Here is a 17137-nt window from a genome sequence, read left to right as displayed (position 1 = left end):
GTTCTAAGAAAGTCGTTTTATCTATATTTAAGCCCAATATATCCTTGGATAACTCAGTTGACAAAGGTACAAGCCCATCGAAGGATGGCAGATGAACTGACAGAATCTGTAGATAAAAGAAAGCAGGTCAGCTTGATTCACCACCGCTGCCAGAACACCCTGGAAAGAGTCCAGGCGATTGCAGTGCAGAAGCACAGAGAAGTGGTAATTACAACTGTGGCATCACTATGTCTCTCAGAAGGAAAAAAAATAAAGGCACCTTTCAGATGTTCCCCCATTAAACACAAGGTGCCTACCTACTATGTGTCAGGCACTAGCATACGTCCTTACTGTTCACCAGATCCTGGGATGTGCTATCATCCTACTATCATTCTGCTTGCTTAGGCAGAAAGACCAGTGCATTCATCTCTGAAGTGGAGGGAGATAACACACTACCTGACTGGTATGCGTCAGGAAACTCTCTTCTACCAACCAGGAGAGGCCTGCTCCAACCCGACAAACCAGGAACTGGTGTGCAAATAACTGGGCACAGGCCCCAGTCTACCAAGCCTCCCCAGAGGCGTGAACCTGGGCCGGGCCAGGCCAGGTCATTACCTTTCCTTAGACCTCAGCTGTAAAATGAGGACTTCCGGGGTCCATTCCTGAGGAGGAGAAAGGGCTGTGGCAACTGAAAGGGAGAGCAAGAGGATCCCAGGGTCAAGCCACCTTTATCTACAGTTGCCAAGGTGCAGAGAAAGGGCACAAAGCAGTCACTTAGAGAACATGGGCTGAAGTGCCCTGATCTCCTGAAGAGATCAGGAGGCACCAGCAGGCTCTCATGTCTTCCCTGGGAGAGCTTCCCCATGCCTTCTGCTTGTGGAGTACACAGAAGAGCCTCCACCCAGGGCCCGTTCTATTGCCCAGCCCCCAACTCCCCTGCTTCCTGTTGCATAGGAAGGCTGATCTAGAGGCAGAAGTCAGACTAGACTGCAGGTGGGAGATGAGGCAGCTACTGCAAGGGTCCAGTCGAGACTGTGATAGGACAAGAGTTATGGTCTCTAAAACAGCAGGCACGAGTGGGTGACACTTCAAAGGCAGATTCACTTGACAAACAAAGAGGAAGGACTCTGTGTTTCGCTTTATTAGCCCGAATGATTGGGGAATAAAAATGGAGAGGTGGTTTAGAGGACAAATAGGGGAATTCAGCTTTAGATACACTGAATTCCAGGTGGCAGCAGATAATCCATGTAAAAAATGTACAGCAGGATGAAGACAGAAAGACCATAAACCAGCAGGTCTATATTTTTTAAAAAAAGACTTGGTGATACTTCTGCTGCTATCCCTTCTTAATTCTGTTCCTATGATAATGTGGCAAAAATATCATAGGAGAGAGAATAACAAAAATATATATGTATTTCAAGAAATACTCCAAAACCACTTAATAAAGTTTGACTCCTATGCCTAGTAACACCAAAACCTGACTAGATAGAATACCCAATGCTCGCAAGGGTGCAATAACAGACACTCTCATACAGGCTGGAAGAACAAACCCTTATGGAAAACAACTTGACAATATGCATCAAGAGCCATAAAGTGTTAATATCTTGCCCTATAATATTACTTCTAGGAATCTATCCTAAGGACTATTCAAAAGAAAGCAATGGTATGTGATGAACAATTGAGGATGTCTGGTACATGAAGATGCTCACTATCCATAATAGCAAAACATTGGAAGCCACTTAAATATCCAACCACAGGGGGAAAATTAAGAGCATTATAGGCCGCCGGTGGAATTATTATACAGGCATTAAAATGTTAGTTATGAAGACAGTGGTAACAGAAAAATCTTTTTCTTTCCCATTTACCATAAGTTTAAATGAAAAAAGAACAGAATATGTTATACAGACATTATAACAATAACTTCTGTGTTAAGATGGCAGGATTTTGGGTGAATCTTGGGTGAAAAATAAGCCACTGAGAGTGTTAAAATCAGTTGAGGGGGTGGTACCTTGGCTCCGTCCACACTGATGATCCGATAGCTGTTCCTTGTGACATCATAGAAGTAGGAAACGGTGACCGCCTGCTTGCTCGCAGGCATCCAGTTCTTCTTGGTGTTGGGGTCAATCTGGAAGACATGCGCTCGGGTGGTGAAGATGGGCTGTTCTCTGCAATAGGAGAGTGGGCGTGTGAGTTGAGAGAACATGACTTAATGTATAATTTATGATTTCTAGGCCACCTACTGCCCCAAAAGATTTTAAATAGCTTATAGGGAAACATACATATGCATGAAGACAATTAAAATAAAAGCAAAGAGAGAGGAAAAAAAGAGACACCAGTGAGTAGTTTTTGCAAACCCCATTCCACTTAGCTGTTATCCCCTGAGACTGCAGGGCAATTGGTGTAATGAACAATTTGCTTAAAAGGCAACTCCTTGTTCAGTGTTTTTGAGTCCCTGTCAAGTGTCCTATACTTTTTCTGACAACCTGTTGTCATTTTTAGGATTTTGGAACCAATTCAGTTTTTAGAATTTTGCAACAAATTTTGGGGGATTCTGCAACAACTTTAGGATTTTCCAATCCATTTGCAGCTTAATGTTATATTTCTATTAAGTAATTCTCAAATTTGCAGTAACTTATTAATGATATAATTTTATCTTTTTTTTTCTTGATATGGAGTCTCGCTCTGTTGCCCAGGTTGGAGTGCAGTGGTATGATCTCGACTCACTGCAATCTCTGCCTCCTGGGTTCAAGCAATTCTCCTGCTTCAGCCTCCTGAGCAGCTGGAATTACAGGCATGCACCACTATGCTCAGCTAATTTTTGTATTTATAGTAGAGACAGGGTTTCACTATGTTGGCTGGGCTGGTCTTGAACTCCTGACCTCATGACCTGCCTGCCTCCGCCTCCCAAAGTGCTGGGATTATAGGTGTGAGCCACTGTGCCTGGCTCTCTCTTTTTTTTTTTTTTTTAAGTAGACAGTGTCTCACTGCTGCCCAGGCTGGAGCGTGTGATGCAATCATAGCTCACTGCAGCCTGGATCTCCGAGGCTCAAGCAATTCTCCTGCCTCAGTCTCCCAAGTAGCTAGGACTACAGGCACGTGACACCACACTTGGCTAATTTTGCGGGGAGGTGGTGGGTAGAGACAGGGTCTCTCTGTGTTGCCCAGAGTAGTCTTAAACTCCTGATCTCAAGTAATCCTCCCACCTTGGCCTCTCAAAGTGCTGCAATTATAGGGCATGCGCCACTGCACCTGGTAATATGATAGAATCATTTTGTGTCTTTGTATCTCTTCAGTCTAATTCTGGAACCATTCACCAACCTGACCAAACCTTCGAATTTTATGTTTCCAACTCATAAACCTTTTAAGTTTTGTGTAGAATTCATCAAATCCATCCCTTCTGCTATTCTTGCCTCTATATTGTTGCTTTTTCACTCCACATGCCTAAAGCACTTTATGTGATTCACCAGATTTGCATATTACCTATGTTTCTTTCTGTTGAGTGGGGAATTAGATTTTGACAATAAGTATTTAGAAATAAGGCAGATGAATAAAAATTGTAATGGATTTTACTGCATTTCGTATTTTAAGCTATCTACTTCACAAAGTAATGCAAAATGACACAGACATCACAAAATATATTTAATTCTGAAGAAAGTACCTTTACACAAACTCTCAAAAATCCTTTAAGTGTTCAAAATAAGATATGAATAGAAAAAAAGCTATCAACATGTAAAAATAGTCCCATTGTTAACGGATCACGAGGTCAGGAAATCGAGACCATCCTGGCTAACACGGTGAAACCCCGTCTCTACTAAAAATACAAAAAATTAGCCGTGCGTGGTGGTAGGCACCTGTAGTCCCAGCTACTCGGGAGGCTGAGGCAGAAGAATGGCGTGAACCTGGGAGGCAGAGTTTGCAGTGAGCCGAGATTGTGCCACTGCACTCCAGCCTGGGCAACAGAGTGAGACTCCGTCTCAAAAAAAAAAAAAAACCCATTGTTTATAAAATGCTACAGATTTAATAAGTACAGATTTAATAAGTACTTATTACAGACACAAAATTAAATCAAAAGGTAACTTATACAATTTTTTAAATCTTTACAATGTCAAAAGAGATAACACAAAAGAGACACAGACAAGAAGATAAAACAAACAAAAAATAAAACAAAGGGAAAAGAGAATTTTAAGTGTTCTGGTCTCTAGATGGAATAATTTTAGGCGAAGCAGTCTTCGAATCCATCCTGACTGTAGAATACTCATTATTAAAATTTTAAGAATGCTCTTGAGAAACTTTTCCTAGAAAACCAATTTGCCACTTGAGCCTCATATAAGGGCTACTGAGTAACACCAGCAGCCTCAATCATCAACTGTGGTTTTGAAGAAAAGCAGCCATCTTCTTTACACCTGTTTCTCCACGGGCATGCTATTAATGCTGCTTCAGTGCAGCTGTTCACAGAGGCCAGCATTCCAGAACACAGGCTAGCAGCATTCCTTGCTTCCTGAAACTTCCCTTCTAGGTCCCCTGGAGCAGGACAAGTGCCTCTGGGGCTGTGGATTACTAGGGCATTTTTATTCCCTCAACAGAGACAAAGTTCACCCACACACTTAATACTAAACCAACACCCTTCCAGCAGCTGGGTGACAGCGGTTAGAAACAAAAGGAAGATTCTCACTGTAATTTCCTGCATCTGTTGTCAAGAGAGGCCAGCCGATGGGGAGTGTGTGCATATCAATGCAAGCCCTCATATTCCGTCCACGTGATATGATCCAGTCTGCCATCTGGATCACCCAGTTGTGCCACTCACAGCCCAGCACCATATTTTGCTAGTCATCTAAGTACAACACCATAAAGGAAAACACTTCCTCACACAGTATTCTCTTGCATATGCGAAAGGAAGGAGCGATTTAAAGGGCAGTAACTACAGAACATTTTTTGAAGAATCAAATTATGCTACAATATCTGCCTCATTGTCAGAGCACTAAATGGGCAGGGCTGGGGGCCCACGGGTTAGAGAAGAGCCTTCCTGGGAAGGGACCCAGATTTTCAGATCTTCCCTCCTATTCCCTACACCAGAAAAGAGGGATTGGGTCTGGGTTTTGGCATGCTTAGACACGTGTTTCCTAAATCTCCACGACAGGAATTAGCTGGTACACTTACTAAAAATATTTGTTCCCAGGCCCCATCCTAGGCCCCTTGAACCTGGCTCTCCAAGGAAGGGCCCAGGGGGCTCCATTTTTAAGAACTCCAGGTGATTTTTATTTTCAAGGAAGCTAGGGAGACATTCACATTAGATATAATCAGATGATCTAAAAAAGAAAAAATAAAGAAGTGGCCCCTAGAGCCAGCATCTCTACTCCAGAATGACACTGGTGACTGAATGACAGAGGAAGACTCCAGAAAGTTCTCCCACAGCTGTGGAGGGGGCTGGAGGTGGGGCAACAGGTGGACCAAGAACAGGGTCTCTGGATGCAAAGGATGGGGGCAAGGGAACAGGCAGAGCTGTTCTGGTCAGGAAGGAGGGTGGAGATGAGTGTGGCCTGTGGTGGCCCAGCAGTGGCCTTCCACAAGCACTCTCTGTCCCTGAGGCCTACACGAGGGAGGAAGTGAGGAAAGCAAAGTGGAAAGATGGAGGAGAAGGCACAGGGAGCCGAGAAGATGGCAGAGCTTCCTGACCAGGCACAGGCAAACCAGCCGGCTGTCTGCTAGGCATGATCCGGGTCAAAGTGAGCAGACAAGAGGGGCTCCATTTCCAAATCTGCCTGCTCAGCTCTGTGGATGGACTGAAGTCATGGTGGGCTGCCATCAGGACGCCCAAGTAGAAATGCAAGGATGCTGGCAGAACACAATGGCTCACCTGGCTACACTCTTGGTCACCGTGGTCAGGGCCTCTGCAGGGCAAGTGGCTGCTCCAGAGTGGGGGGAGGCACAGAGACCTGGGAGGGGTACTGCAGGGCATCCTGGCAGCTCCATTCTGAGGTAGTCACCATGGCAGGAAGTTATGGTCCTCCTGATGCCAAAGACCTGCATTCCTCATCCTTGAGCCCCTGGGCAAATAGGGGAGGATTGCACAGCCAGTCTGGCTGGAAACTACCTGCGGCTCTTGGATTTCACATGAATAACCAAGTCTTGGGGCACTGAGGAGTTCTATGCTATTCTTCTACAATCCAAAATGTCTGACGATATTTTAAGAAAAGGCAAAAAAGGAAGGCAAGGAGAAGAAAAGCTCGTAACTGACCTACCAATGACTGCTTACTATTCTGCCAGGCTTGCTCTCCACTTTGAAACTGCAACAATCCTACAGGGAAGGGGCTGAACAGGTGGGGAAACAGGAACTCAGAGAGACCAACTAACCTGACTTGGGTAACGCGTACATGACAGGTCTGAGACTCGATGTTTTTGTTGTTGTTGTTGTTTGTTTTGTTTCTTTTGTGTGTTTTTTTTTGTTTTTTTCAGATGGAGTCTTGCTCTGTTGCCCAGGCTGGAGTGCAGTGGCATGATCTTGGTTCACTGCAACCTCTACCTCCTGGGTTCAAGCAATTCTCTGCCTCAGCCTCCCGAGTAGCTGGGATTACAGGCACCCGCCACCACGCCTGGCTAATTTTTGTATTTTTAGTAGAGACGGGGTTTCACCATCTTAGCCAGGCTGGTCTTGAACTCCTGACTTCGTGATCCACCTGCCTCGGCCTCCCAAAGTGTTGGGATTACAGGCATGAGCCACCGCACCTGGCGATTTGATGTCATTTCTAAGTGACATGGAAACCCTCCCTCTTAACCATTATGTTACTCTTTCTTCCTACAATAATAGCTGTCTGTAGTAGGCAGCTTCAGATGTGGCTCCCAGTGACCTCCACTCCTAGTGTTCACGCCCTTATGGAATCCCTTCCTCTTGAGTGTGGGCGAGACCTGCAACTTGCAAAGGTGATGGGACGTCATTTGTGTAATTAAGTCACATAGGATTATGACATCTGTCTCCTACCAGGCTCTCTCAATAAATTACTTTGTTGGTTTTGATGAAGCAAGCTGCCATATTAGGGAGATCCACCTTACAAGGAATTGAGGAAAGACACCAGCCAACTGCCAGACACGAACTGAGGCCCTTAGTCCAACTCCCTTGGAGGAATGGAAATTCAGCCAACAACTACATGAGCTTGGAAGCAGATCTTTCCACAAGTGAGCCTTCAGATGAGACTCTAGCCCTGGTCAACACCTTGACTACAGCCTTGCAAGAGCCCCTGAAGCAAAGGGCCCAATTAAGCTATACCAGACTCCAGACACACAGAAATGTGTTTTGTTTTAAGATGCTATGTATGTGACAGTTTATTACGTAGCAATAGAAGAGACATTGTCCTTCACAGAAAGTTTACTATACATCAAGCAAATCGTACATATTCTCATTTAACCCTCCCAACAGGGCTGTGAGTGGGCAGTGCTATCCACAAGAAAATCAAGGGTCCGACTTTGCGCGGAGGTAGGAGGGGGAGTGGAGGCGGGAGTGAAGTCTCGCGAGAAGAGTCCGTTGCCGTAGGAGAGCCCTCTAGCTGTGTGTGTTTGAGGCTCGGCCGCCGGAGCCGAGGACGGTTTGCTGAGCCCGTTAGTGCGCCCGGCCGAGACAAGCTGCCGCCATGTCCCGCTACCTGCGTCCCCCCAACACGTCTCTGTTCGTCAGGAACGTGGCCGACGACACCAGGTCTGAAGACTTGCGGCGTGAATTTGGTCGTTATGGTCCTATAGTTGATGTGTATGTTCCACTTGATTTCTACACTCGCCGTCCAAGAGGATTTGCTTATGTTCAATTTGAGGATGTTCGTGATGCTGAAGACGCTTTACATAATTTGGACAGAAAGTGGATTTGTGGACGGCAGATTGAAATACAGTTTGCCCAGGGGGATCGAAAGACACCAAATCAGATGAAAGCCAAGGAAGGGAGGAATGTGTACAGTTCTTCACGCTATGATTATGACAGATACAGACGTTCTAGAAGCCGAAGTTATGAAAGGAGGAGATCAAGAAGTCGGTCTTTTGATTACAACTATAGAAGATCATATAGTCCTAGAAAACCAAACTGCAGCTGGAATACCCAGTACAGTTCTGCTTACTACACTTCAAGAAAGATCTGAAAGCGGAAAAAGAACCAAAGAAGGGCAGTTCAAGCGACCAAAGGGTGGGTGGAAGGTGCTGCAGTATGAATACTGTACGAATATTTTGACTCTGGTCTGAAAAGATAAAAGAATGTTATCGAAAACTACATGGAATAATTGAAGTCCCTTCAAGTTTGAAAGTAAGCATTTTAGGACAAATAAAAGGAAATTCAACTTTGTACTTGTGGAAACTAATCCCTAAATATGAATAGGTTTATATTGATTCATGGGTAACAGGTCCATAATAAATTATTGGAAACTAGGATGTCTGAATATCAAGGAAGACAGCCATAGTCTCTTACAGTGCCTCTGTTGGTCTGTCTCAAACTGAATCGGGTGGGAAAAGGTATGGTCCAATATAAAAGTTCCATTTTTGCCATTATTGGCGAATCTTGCCTTTGTTTATTTTGGTGCCAGTGTTTTCTGCTTAATCATTTGCTTTGTTGGCATCTGTGTTTATTTACTTGTATACACCACATGCAGTTTACATCTTTCTTTAAGTACTCTCCTTCCCAGGTAAATTCCAATTATATTTGACATCCAGCTAAGAGGGCCCATCTCTTCTCACCTCTTTCCTAGTCAGTATGTTCCGCAAATATTTATTGACCTTACTATGGGCAAATCATTGTCCTGGATAATTGAGGAGAAAAATAGATTATTCCCTTATTCAGTAAATGTCTACTGAGCACAATCTAGTGAATCATTACAGTATGGCCTCATTGCTTTGTTTGAGGTATATTATTCATAACAATATTTTACACCATTCGTATCAATGTAATTATAGAACACAATATACTATCAAAGATAAGTAATTGTGTGGTTATCTGCCATTTAAAAGTATCCAGTATTTGATCACATTATTACAAATAATGAAAAAATGATTTGTTTTAATCTGTAATAAACTGGTTTATTGTGCAGTGACTGTAATATACTAGAGTTATATTGTTTGCCTCACCAAACACATACTAGGATATCACCCCCAAAATAAGTATTTAACTTTGCATTAGGTATAAAGGAGACTGGGTGCTATAATTAGATTATTTTGAGGCAGACAGCTGTTATCCCAACTGATTTAGTATGTTCTGTAATTGAGAAAATGTTCACCAAATTATACTTTTTAGTGATTTACATGTACATTTCATAGGGGACATGTTCTGTGTATAGCGAATAAATAACTTATAGTATCACAAAAAAAAAAAAAAGAAAGAAAATCAAGGGTCACAGGATCACTTCAGGCAAACTGAACAAATCTTAACACCTTTATGGGCAAAATCCAAATACAAACCTCACCACAAAATTCAGAAAAGCAGACCCTGACTTTGAAAGAGTATTCTGCTTCACCTGAGAAAGCAAAAGAGCTAGAAGTAGGACAAAGAAGTCATTTCCTCCTGTGTGCAAATCAATATAAATAGAAAGATTTAAGAGAATCAGAACTTTCCAACCCACATTTCCTTCCCAGCAGGGAAAAGCTGAAGAGAATGTATCACAGGACAGAAATTACCTTCATATCCAAATTTATTCTCCTTCCTTTGATGTTCAATGTTCAGAGAGGAAATTTCAAATATACTCCCATTCCTTCTTCAGTGCTTTAAATAGAAAGCAGATGTTTCCGGATGGCAAAACACTTTAGACAGACAATATAACCTACCGTTCCTTGCATAGTTTCTTTAGAGCTGGATAAACACCAATTGCTGTTCATTGAACACATTCTGGAACCTGACAGTAATTGTTCCCAAGAATAATTAGACACTCTGTGCAACATATGTATGTTTGGAATATGAAACCACTCGGCAAAGAGACCACTCCTGCTTTGAACAATTTCTGGCTCCGGGTGAAATAATTCTGCAAAGAATTGGCATAACTACTTTTTGCAAAGAAAAAAGAGGGAGAGAGAAATGATGTTTTAACTTACCATAATTCTTCACTTGCAATGCTTAGCTCCACACTTTTTCTGACATAAACCTACAAAATCCAAAAATTCGTATTTTTCCTACTTCTATTTGATTTAAAACCAACCCTTCAGACATTTTTTTACAGTATTACAAAGTCTCATAAGCTGCCCTAATTAGTTTATCTGTCTTGAGTCTTAAACCCCTTCAAACACCATCTACTACACCAACTGACAGGTCTTCCTCTAGTCCAGATGGGTTATGCTCTGCCTGCCCAGATGCAAAGGCTTCCCTGGCTCTGTCCCCAACAGGACCAGCTCCCAGTGCTTTGCATGAATTATAGGCTGGCCCCTGACAAACCTCGCCCTGCCCTCTCACCAGAAGGGCTTCTGCTGCTTTCCTTCTAGAACTTCTGACTCATCTGTACTTTCACACATCCCAGCCAATGCATATGCCCATCACTGGACCCAACACATCCTCCCTTGACTGTCCCTTCATGTATTGTCATAGTATCTTGTGAAGTCTGATTTGTGCTCTGAAGACACAGGCCATTGACTGCTCACCCATCACAAGGGATTGGAAGCATGGGCTCATCTGACCACTGACCCACACTCTACGTAGTCAACAGGCTACGATAGCCAGCAGGGCCAAATCCTCAGAACCCAGGACAGAGAAATGAAGGAAAAAGGAGATGTGGACAGAAATTTTTTTCTTGCACATCTTCCCATGCAAAGAATCTAACTTATAAGCATATTGGAGTTCTACTTTTACATAAAATCTACATAGCAACGTTATTGTTATTTGCAGATAACAGAATTGCACATAGAGAACACCCAAGAAAATCAACTGAAAGAGTATAGTAATTGAAATTCAGTAAAGTGGCTATGTATAAAATTACTAATAAATAAAATCAGTAGCCTTCCTAAATACACAAACCACCAGATAAAAAATATAATAGATTGTCTGGCTGGGCAAGGTGGTTCATGCCTGTAATCCCAGCACTTTGAGAGGCCAAGGTGGTCAGATTACTTGGGGTCAGGAGTTCGAGACCAGCCTGGCCAACATGGCAAAACACGTCTCTAATAAAAATACAAAAATTAGCTCGGTGTGGTGGTGGGCATCTGTAATCCCAGCTACTTGGGAGGCTGAGGCAGGAGAATCGCTTGAACCAGGGAGGCGGCGGTTGCAGGGAACCGAGATTATGCAACTGTACTTCAAGCCTGGGTAACACAATAGGTGAGACTCTGTCACAAAATAAAAAATACATAATAATAGATTTCCTAAAATCCCATTTACAGTAGCAACCAAAAGGATACAACTTCTTGGAATCTATTTAGGAAGCATGCAAGATCTATGTTTAGAAAATAAAAGTAAGCCAGGTACAATGGTGTGCCCCTATAGTCCCAGCCACACAGGAGGCTGAGGCAGCAGTATGGCTTGAGACCAGGCTCTAGTACGCACTATGATTGGGCCTGTGAATTTCCAATGCATTCCAGCCTGGGCAACATAGCAAGACCAATATTTTTAAGAAGTCAAATAAATAAATACGATAAGAACAAAAACTTCTGAGGCACACAGAAGAAAACTTTAATAAGACATATTCTTAAATGGGAAAGCCAAAACAAAGCTGTCAATTATCCCTAAATATATAAATCTAACATAATAAAAACAGTAGTATTATTTTTAGAACTAGACAGGGTTATTCATATGGAAAACTATGTGAGGACAGTCAAAATATTCTGCAAATGAAAAGCAATGAAGAGTTTTAGCCATCTCAGAAATTGAAATATATTATTATAAAGTTATAGCAAATAAGGCAGAAGGTCTTAGTAAATAGATAAATAACGGAAGAGCATAGAGTCCAGAAACAGAAGACCAAAGAATTCAGTGCATGACACAGGCAGTATTGATCATTAGTGGAGACACAGAAATCCTGTTACAACAATGCACAGCTACCTAGGAAGAGTCTGCATCTGCCGGACCTTAGCCAGATGTCTCTCTCCTTGCCTGGTCTGAGCCCCTTCAAGGAGTTCACAGCTGCCCCATTCTATTAAAGTTATTTTCTTCCTGCCCCCAAACTGACCAATTAACAAACCTTACAATTAGTGATCTGATAGAAGAAATACTTGTCACAAATCCTCCTAGTCCTCTGACTAGGGATTCCCTTTTTGGGTCACATTTACACCAGGGAATGGATGAGGCAAGTGCCCCTGATGAATACTGACAGGCTTTATTAATGACACTACCTTATTTCCTAGAGTGTCTGACAGTTTTTAAGGAGTTTGAACACACATTCTCCTATTGGTCCTCCTGAGATACAGGTTTGACTAAGTTCTGGGGCTGGTTCACAGCTAAGGGCTGCCCCAGAGGAGCCATCAGATCCATTCCCATGTGCTTTGGAAAAGGGTCCCAATTCTCCAAAAGGGCTGGATGGGCCCAGGACAGTGGGTGAGGACCTGGACAGCCAGGAGGGAGACAGGCAGAGTTGTGGAGAAGCAAAGCTGAGATGGAAAGCAAATATGGGCATGGGGGTGCAGAGGGGGAGGTAAAGCCTCTCTGAGGATGCAGGATAGGTAAACATTATGGCGGTGGGGATGAGTGAAGTGAAGGGGAAGTCTAGGACAGGGACAGAAGAGAAAATAAAACAAAACTCACTAGCAACATAGCAATGCCATCCTATATTCAAACAGCACCCCTGCACAGAAACCCCTCTCCCACCTCCATACATATACATCTCCCTCCACCTCAGCCCAGAGCCCAGCAAATCTGCTAGGTTTAGCAGATGAGGGAGGAAACAGCTGTTCAGGCACCAGAAGTGCACTCAGATATCAGCAAGGGCCACTGTGTGGCACAGGAAGCAGGTGGCAGGAGATGAGGTCTCAGGGAGGGCCAAAGCCAGATAACCATGGAGCCTGAGCCTCAGGCTAAGGAAGTAAGTTTTTATCTTGGGATCAGCATCTCCCTAATGTGCTCTGTGGAGCTATTTTCTCTTCCAAATACATTCCAAAAAACATATATGTAGGAAAAACATTAAAAGCATTTGGATAGTCATTCTCATAATTATGTGCTATCACCTTCAAGAAGTGTTCTCAAGCCAAGACTGCCAGGAAATAGCTTGGGGGCTGCATAATACACAGGTATCTTCCTGTGAGCCATAACACAGGTGTATTCTTGCACTGACAAACCAGTCACTGCATGGATGGTTACTTTCTATCCACAGTATGTTGTCTACAGAAGGAATCATCTCAGGATTTCAACATATATTTGTTTCTGTAGATGGTATGGTTAACATGTATACTATAAAAATTCATCCCACTTTAATCTATCATGAACAAAGGAAGTTTTAAACAAAAAGCAGAGTTTATGATTCACGTTCATACCCCACAAGCCAAGAACTGGAAAACACCCAAGTGATTCCTTTTTTGTTTGTTTTTTTTGAGACCGAGACTCTCTCTGCCACCTAGGCTGGAGTGCAGTGGTGCAATCTCAGCTCACTGCAACCTCTGCCTCCCGGGTTCAAGGGATTCTCCTGCCTCAGCTTCCTGAGTAGCTGTGACTACAGGCACCTGCCACTACACCTGGCTAATTTTTGTATCTTTAGTAGAGACAGGGTTTCACCATATTGGCCAGGCTGATTTCGAACTCCTGACCTTGTGATCCGCCCGCCTCGGCCTCCCAAAGTGCTGGGATTACAGACATGAGCCACTGTGCCCAGCCAATATCCTAGTGATTTCTAAAAAACCAGGTGGTGTGCTGCCCAAGTCACAAGGATTAATGATTTCTGAGACAGTTTTTAATTCAAGAGAGCACAAAATCTTGCCGAAGGAACAGTTTGTGTTCTTCCTTTTGCTATAACACATCTGTGTGCAAAGATTTTCATATTACACTGTAATGAAACAAATTATGCAAGACGTCATGCCATACCTATGATATGAGGGTATGACTTGGAAACATTATTCTTAATATTGATTAGATACAGTTTTTTTAAAGGACTGGAAAAATAATGTTTTCAATTTTAAATACTGAGGCTTTTATATTCATCTACAATAAAAATGAAATTAGATGTCTACTTATATACTTTGTTCTTAAGCTGAAAATAATTTTGTTTTATTCTGTTACAAAGCATTCACCTACAAATGTGAATAATCTCACAGCAATTAATTCATCTGTGAGACCATATCTTGCTGTCTGCTTCACCTGAGTCTGTTGTATTTGATGATCGGTTGATCTTCCACTAGTGTTTCAAAATGGGTGCATTATTCAATAGTAAAATAAATTTAGAAAATGCTGAGCAAAGGAGTGGCACAATCAGCACTACAATTTAGAGGGATCACTGTGGCACTTCTATTGAAGACGGGCTGAAGGGGGACGAGACCGGAAGCTATTCCTGAGGCACTTCGCAATCACCCCAGGCACCTGGAGATGGAGGCCTGGCCTAGAGTGGTAGGGACGAAAGGAAGGGAGTGAGTTCCTGAGATTTCAAAATGGCGTCAGGACAATTTCCAGTTTCCAGTCCCGCACGTGAAGAGCTTGGAAGTCGCCAATTCATTTTAACAAGTAAAAGGCCGGGCACCGTGGCTCACGCCTGTAATCCCAACACTTTGGGAGGCGAAGGCAGGCGGATCACTTGAGGTTGGAAGTTTGAGACCAGTCTGACAAACATGGAGAAACCCCGTCTCTACTAAAAATACAAAAAAATTAGCCGGGCCTGGTGGTGCATACTTGTAATCCCAGCTACTCAGGAGGCTGAGGCAGGAGAATCGCTTGAACTCGGGAGGTAGAGAGGTTGCACTGAGCTGAGATTGTGCCCCGAGATTGCACCATTGCACTCCAGCCTGGGCAACAAGAGCGAAACTCCGTCTAAACACACACACCAAGTAAAAAGCTGAACAAGGCTGGGCGCAGTGGCTCACGCCTTGTAATCCCAGCACTTTGGGAGGCCAAGGCAGGCAGATGGCTTGAGGCCAGGAGTTTGAGAACAGCCTGCACAACATAGTGAAACCCTATCTCTACTAGAAATAGAAAAATTAGCTGGGGGCTGGGAATGGTGGCTCACACCTGTAATCCCAACACTTTGGGAGGCCAAGGCGGGCAGATCAGTTGAGGCCAGGAGTTTGAGATCAGGCTGACCAACACAGTGAAACCCCGTTTCTACTAAAAATACAAAAAGTAGCCAGGTGTGGTGGCCCGCACCTGTAATCTCAGCTACTCGGGAGGCTGAGGTGGGAGGATTGCTTGGGCCTGGGAGGTGGAGGCTGCAGTGAGCCGAGATCACACCACTGCACTCCAACCTGGGCAATAGAGTGAGACTGGCTCAAAACAAAAAACACACAGAAAAATCAACACCTCTTCTCCGCTCTGTCACAGAAGTGGGGTCACAGGGCAAACCACTGCCCCCAAAATTGGAGAGACAAGCAGGTACAGAGAATCACAACTTACCAGAGCAGAAAGCCATTAGCAGAGACCTCTGTGGAAACAAGTGCCAGGGCAGGAAAACCTGAACTATAATTGGGGAATTGCTGAAGGCTCAGTGTGGGTAGGTCTCAAGAGTTAACAACTCCAGAGGGACCCAATCATAGGGGTGGGGGGAGGGGCCTGCCCACTGTCTTGAGTTTTACTTCCATGAGTTTTACCAGGTTTTCACACTGAGCATCAGAGAAAAATCCCCTCATGCTTCAGGCAGGGGGAGGGGAATGCAACCATTTTAAAATACACCAGAGCACCTGTTCTTCCTAACAAGCCCTGCCCTCAGGAGAAACCAATTTACCAGGGCCCAATCAGCTGGGGTACTATCAGTGCCCAACTAAGCTGGAGGAAGGGAAATACCCAACTCCAGCCTGCTGGAGAAAAAAATTGAGAAGCATTGGTGAAGTTCACAGTCCAGGGGCACAGGCTCACCTAAAGACTGAGACATAGTCATAGGGCTATGGAATGCTTCCCCTCCCCCGGATCCTACCACCACATTACTAAAGGCCTATTTATGCAGTTCACTTCACCCAGGACAGCATGTCTACCTTTCACCAAAAAATTACAAAGCACACCAAAAGTTAAAAATAAATAGTTTGAAGAGACTGAACAAGTATGAGAACTGGAGTAGTAATATGGCAGGCATGTTGGAATTATTGGCCCAGGAATTTTTTTAAATGATGATTGATATGCTAAGGGCTTTGATGGAAAAAACAGATGAATAATGTAAGGAGATGGAAATTCTAAGAAAGAATCAAACAGAAATACTACAGATTAAAAACACTGTAACAGAATAAAGAGTGCCTTTGATGCATTCATTAGTAGACAGGACAGGGCTGAGGAAAGAATCTCAGTCTTCAAGGCAGCCCTTATTAAACTGCTTCTGGAAGGCTCAGGGATTAGAAGTTCTGAAACTTTCAAAACTGAAAAGCAAAGAGAAAAGACTGAAAACAAAACAAAACAAAAAACACCAAAAAACAGAATAGCCAAGAAATGTGGGAAAACTGGAAAAGGTATAACATAGGCATAATAAAAATACTAGAAGGAGAAGAGGGAAAGAAAAATCAGAAGCAACATTTGAAGCAGTAATGACTAAGAATTTTCCCCAAATTAATGTCAGACACCAAACCATAGACCCATGAAACTCAGAGAACACCACGCAGGATAAATGCCAAAAACTATACCCTAGGTATATCACATTCAAACTTCAGAAAAATCAAAACTAAATTTAAAATCTTGAAAAAAGCCAGAGGAAAGAAACACCTTACCTACAAAGGAACAAAGATAAGAATGACATCTAACTTCATAGAAACCATGCAAGTGAGAAGAATGGAGTAAAATACATAGTGTTAAGAGAAAAAAGCCCTCACCAACCTAGAATTTTGTACTCTGAGAAATTATTGTTTAAAAATGAAGGAGAAATAAGGACCCTCAGACATACAAAAATGGATGGAGTTTGTTGCCAATAGACCTACTTTATAAGAAATGTTAAGTGTTTCAGAAAGAAGGAAAATGAGATAGGACAGAAACTTTAATCTACATAAAGAAAGAACATCTGGCCGGGCGTGGTGGCTCAAGCCTGTAATCCTAGCACTATGGGAGGCCGAGACGGGCGGATCACGAGGTCAGGAGATCGAGACCATCCTGGCTAACACGGTGAAACCC

The 17137-nt window shown here is 43.3% G+C and overlaps 1 protein-coding gene and 1 pseudogene across 2 annotated transcripts in view; one reads left to right on the top strand and one right to left on the bottom strand.

The window, feature by feature from the left end:
- The window catches only part of HOMER2 (homer scaffolding protein 2), a 142193-nt gene that overhangs the window by 37520 nt on the left and 87536 nt on the right, over positions 1–17137 (bottom strand). Inside the window, exon 2 of the mRNA XM_011953894.1 lies at positions 1988–2144. Coding sequence (XP_011809284.1) covers positions 1988–2144 — 157 coding nt within the window. The remainder of the gene's footprint in view (positions 1–1987; positions 2145–17137) is intronic.
- Positions 7436–8647, top strand: LOC105520265 (annotated as a pseudogene). Its single transcript, XR_001003099.1, has one exon. The product of XR_001003099.1 is annotated as a serine/arginine-rich splicing factor 10 pseudogene (transcript).

Source organism: Colobus angolensis, unplaced genomic scaffold (genome assembly GCF_000951035.1).
Source record: "Colobus angolensis palliatus isolate OR3802 unplaced genomic scaffold, Cang.pa_1.0 Scaffold376, whole genome shotgun sequence".
Classification (NCBI taxonomy): domain Eukaryota; kingdom Metazoa; phylum Chordata; class Mammalia; order Primates; family Cercopithecidae; genus Colobus; species Colobus angolensis.
The sequence above is the reverse complement of the archived record's forward strand: the minus strand, read 5'-3'. Positions and strand labels throughout refer to the sequence as shown.